The following is a 5,119-nucleotide window of genomic DNA, read 5'->3' on the forward strand; positions in this document are numbered from 1 at the left end:
CTAGTTTTTTGTATTTTTTTAGTAGAGACGGGGTTTCACCATGTTAGCCAGGATGGTCTCGATCTCCTGACCTCGTGATCTGCCCGTCTCAGCCTCCCAAAGTGCTGGGATTACAGGCTTGAGCCACCGCACCCGGCCTAGGTTAAATCTTAATTATGAAACACACACATGCTGTGAAATGGGTCCCTCGTACGCCCTTCTCCTTTACAGGGACAGTGCTGTGAATGGTGCACGTGAGGATGGAAATTGTAGCTTGTTTTGTGTAATACTTGACAAGTCATTAAGAATTAAAGCTGATTGCTGGGTGCAGTGGCTCACGTCTGTAATCCCAGCACTTTGTGAGGCCGAGGCTGGTGGATCACCTGAGGTCAGGAGTTCGAGACCAGCTTGGCCAACATGGCGAAACCCCATCTCTACTAAAAATAGAAAAATTAGCCAGGCGTGGTGGTGCGTGCCCGTAGTCCCAGCTACTCGGGAGGCTGAGGCAGGAGAATCACTTAGAACCCGGGAGGTGGAGGTTGCAGTGAGCCGAGATCACACCATTGCTCTCCCGCCTAGGTGACAGAGTGAGACTCTGTCTCAAAAAAAGGAAAGAATTAAAACTGTTTATAAGCGTAATAACGACTGCCATTTATTGAGTACTTGCTATGTGCCAGTCACTTTAGGCAGACTCCTGGGAGATATATAATGGTGGAAAACTGAACACCAGTCATGATCAGCGCTCAGGGGAGATTGCCAGTAATAATCATCCTCTCTCCTCTTCTACCCAAATAGGCAATGTTAAAAGGACAATGGAAATAAAATTGGAATTACACCTACTATTTATAGTTGGCCCTTCATATCTGTTGGTTCTGCATCTGCAGATTTAGCCAACCACTGAATGAAAATATTCAACTTTTTTAAAATAACAGTATAATGAGAAATAATACAAATTTTAGAAATACAGTATAACAACTATTTATATAGCATTTACATTGGTATTGTAAGTAATCTAGAGATGATTTAAAGTATAGTGGACAATGTGCATAGGTTATACGTAAATACTACAGCATTTTATAGCAGGGACTTGAGCATCCACAGATTTTAGTATCTGTGAGTGGTTCTGGAACCAGTCTCCCACAGGTGCAGAGGGACATCTTGTTTTGATATTTACCATTAAAAACAAATCATGTCAAGGACCTTTTCATAAACCTTCTTTTGGCCCTCACAGCAACCTTGTGAAGGCAGTTGCAGGTGAAGAAATGGCGTGAGTGCTAGTCAGGCTCTGTCTGTCTTCACATTCTGCTCCCTCTCTGGCCTTAATTGTCTTGTCTGTAAAATGGGGTGGAGATTGGAGTCAATGATGTGTGCAAAGCGCTGCTTAAAAATGATCTCTGTTGAGCTTTCCAGTAACCCTTGAAAGTAAGCTAGTTCTTTTTATTTTCAGAAGAGGAAACAGGCTTAGAGAAGTTAAGTAACTTGCTAGATGTCCCATAGCAGATAGGAAGCAAAGCCTGGGGGATCAAACTCAGGTCTGACTTAGAGTGACCAACTGTCCCAGTTTTGCTAGGGACTCTCCTGGTTTTATCACTCAAAGTCTTATGTCTAGGGAAACCCTTCAATCCAGCCAAACCAGGACTCTGGGTAGAACTTCAGAATTTGTATTTCTAACAGATTCTCAGGTGACATGTTAGCAGCTGTCTTTCTTTGTATACATGTATTCTCATGACAGGGCTCTCTGAGAAAATTTTCATAACCATTTTATCCCTGTTGAGGTGGGCACTGAAGACTTTGGTGGTGGCTTGCTGGGAGATCCCAGGTGATCCAAGGCTTGTAAACCCAGCCCCTTTCCCACTGCTGACTTCATCTGGTGCTGTGTTGAGGCCTGTGGATGTCTGAAGAGCACCACCTGACGTGGAACCTCCCTGCAGTCTCAGGCACAGGGGCATGTTTAGCTGCAGTGGAGCCACCACACCCCAGGGCCTTCAGAGCGTGTGAGTGGCAGGCGGTGAGAAATCCTTCCCTAATCCCAACCCCTCTTGTGTGCAGGAACTTTTCTGTGTGTGTGGGGCCCTCAAGCGAGCTCGACTGGTCCATCCTGGGGTAGCAGAGGTGGTGTTTGTGAAAAAGGACGATGCCATCACCGCATACAAGAAGTACAACAACCGGTGTCTGGACGGTAAGTTAGGGAGAAGGCAGCCCTCTGACCCTCCCACTCCTCTCTACTTGCTGTCAGGTAGCAGGCTTTCCAGGGGAAGTCTCTCTGAGATGGGTGGAACCCATCTCCGGGGCCTCGTCTGCACCAGGAACTGCTGTGCAGTCTCTGAGTAGTCCTGAGCTGTGGGTTACACAGGGCCCTGGATTTTCACCCAGCCCTTAAGCTTTTGAGCCCAGCAAAAAGGAAAACAGCGTTTCTCTGTGGATGGTTCTCTTAAGCGGTTTTGCCAGGGAAGCCAAGAGGCACAGCCGTTCCCTTCCAGATGTTGATCTGCTTAGTGCTAGGGCAGACGTTCCTCAAAGCCCTGGAGTCTTGTCTGAATGTTGGCTCCTGGGTGAGAGCTGCTCCTAGTGGGTAAACAACAGACTTTATTGACTTGAGGTTCGTATTTTTCATCTCCAGAGAGCCTGTAGAGAAGAATTCTGTCTGCCATGTTCCTTTTCCACTCATTTGTTCTTTCAGTATGTATTGAGTGCCTACTGTGGACCAAGGCCCTGTGCTAGAAGTGAAGAAGCAGAGACTAATAAAACAATACAACAATAAAAAACTTACAAATAAAAGACCTAGAGCCTTGGCTAAATCTTGGCACCTGGGTGAACTCCCCTGGGTGAGTCAGTGGCGTTCCGATTTGCATTTCCCCGTGGCTAATGATGTTGAGCACCTTTTCATGTGCTTATTGGCCATTTGTATGTCATTAAAAAAAATTATTTTTAATTTTGTTTTAAATTTTAAATTTCTCTTGTTTTTTCTTATTTTGTCATATTGGATGTGGAAAGATACTTTTTTTTTTTTTTTTGAGTTTCTCTCTGTAGCTGGGGTGCAAGTGCAACGGCACAATCTTGGCTCACTGCAGCCTCTGCCTCCCGGGTTCAAGAGATTCTCGTGCCTTAGCCTCTCAAGTAGCTGGGACTACAGGCAAGTGCCACCACTCCAGGCTAAGTTTTACATATATTTTTAGTAGAGACAGGGTTTCACTGTGTTGCCCAGGCTGGTCTCAAACTCCTGACCTCAAGTGATCCGCCTACCTCGGCCTCACAAAGTGCTGGGATTACGGGCATGAGCCACCATGCCAAGGAGGTTATAACAGTTTTTACTTCTGTCAGCAATGAGGAATCTTACCAGTTTCTTCTACAGCAATGGGTGTTAACAGTTCTTTTAAACATTTATAAACTGACAGTTCACTGTTATTTTAATTTGCATTTTCTTGACAACGGATATATTAAAATATCTTTTGATGTGTTTGTTGGCCATCTGGATGTGCTCTTCTGTGAATTACCTATCCATATCTTTTTGCCATTTTGGCACTGGGGTATTTACCAATTTCTTGTCAATTTAAAGAAGGTTTTTATATACAATAAACATTAGCTAATATTGTTTCCAAATCAAAATTATGTTTCTTGACTTTGTTTATGGTATACTTACAACAAAAATTTAAAGATCCAATATATTTTAATATGTTTATCTCTTCTTTAGCTTGTTTTCTTGTCTTAGCAACTCAGAAGTTTTCCTCTGTCCTTAGATTTACACGTAAGTCTCCTAGACAACTTGATGAACTGACTTTATACCCCTCATCCTTTTTTTTTCTTGGTATTCCAATGGCCAGTCATATTAGGGCCATTTAATGAATTATATATCCTTTCCCCACTGATCTATAATGTCATCTTTACATAAATTATATTCCCAAATACTGTAAATTGGATTTATTATTCTGTTTCAATGGTCTATTTGTCTAGAGTTGAACAAGTGCCATACTGACTGAATTACAGTGGCTTATAGTGTGTTCTCTTTTCTGGTAAGGCTAATTCCTTTCACTGGGACCGAATGAGCACACCTGATCTCTGTGACCCTGAGGAAACTGAGGAAGAGCTGAACAGGTAGGTGGAGGCTTCTTATTTAGACCCAAGGTTGGGCTCAGAGTTCAGAGAGACAGTTGCAGAGAGACAGCTGTATTACAGAGAATCAGGATTAGCACAAAAGATTTCCTGGGACAAAAAAAGTCATCATTAAAACAAAAAATTCAGTGGCCAAATAAAGAGAATGGTCCCTTTTGAGACACAAATTAATGTTCTTTAAGGCCAAGGGAGAAGAAACACTTCAAAGGAAAAGTAAAGAAAACACTTACCAAAAAAACTAGAATTTTCTGATTAAGATAATACATGTAATTGAGCCCTCATCATTAAAAAAACAAACAAAAAAACCCTACAAGCAATCAAACCCAAGAAAGGTGGAAGAAGGTGATAAAGGCAAAGTAGAAATCATACGTTAGAAACTATTGATAGAAAAAATGATAGACAACCTATAAACTGCAGGAAAAAAAAGACAAACATCTAAGAACTAAAAATAAAAACTAAGGCAATCGGGAAAACTCAGCATATACACATTAAAACTGAAAATAAGATACAGCTATACGTAGAGAGAAAATTAAAAGAACTGTGACAAAATGCAATGTCTTTCAAACTGTAAACTTATTTAAGGGCAGAGCTTGTACCTATATTACAATCGATTTTATCTCCATTATTCAGCCTAGAGCCTAGTTCAAAGTGTATATTCAATAGAAATCTGTTGAATGAACAAATTAATATAAAACCACATGCCCCTATTGTTAAAATCTAACTGAAGAAGATAACATTCCAAGAAGTTGTAAATGATTACAGCTGAAGAACTCAAGAAAAGGTAGTAATTCTAAGCAGACTAATAACATTGGGAGAAACTGAAAAATACAGTAATTATTTATTTAAAAAGTATAGGGTTCACATGGTTTCATAAGCAAATTTTAAAAAATTTTTGGCAGGTCACAGTGGCTCACGCCTGTAATCCCAGCACTTTGCGAGGCCGAGGTGGGCGGATCACGAGGTCAGATCAAGACCATCCTGGCTAACATGGTGAAACCCCATTGCTACTAAAAATACAAAAAAATTAGCC

The 5,119-nt window shown here is 41.5% G+C and overlaps 1 protein-coding gene across 1 annotated transcript in view; it reads left to right on the top strand.

The window, feature by feature from the left end:
• LOC105552582 (polymerase delta-interacting protein 3-like) overlaps positions 1–5,119 on the top strand; it is a 13,677-nt gene that overhangs the window by 2,475 nt on the left and 6,083 nt on the right. The window contains exon 2 of the mRNA XM_011998290.1: positions 2,029–2,158. Coding sequence (XP_011853680.1) covers positions 2,029–2,158 — 130 coding nt within the window. The remainder of the gene's footprint in view (positions 1–2,028; positions 2,159–5,119) is intronic.

This window comes from Mandrillus leucophaeus, unplaced genomic scaffold (genome assembly GCF_000951045.1).
Source record: "Mandrillus leucophaeus isolate KB7577 unplaced genomic scaffold, Mleu.le_1.0 Scaffold565, whole genome shotgun sequence".
In the NCBI taxonomy this organism is placed as follows: domain Eukaryota; kingdom Metazoa; phylum Chordata; class Mammalia; order Primates; family Cercopithecidae; genus Mandrillus; species Mandrillus leucophaeus.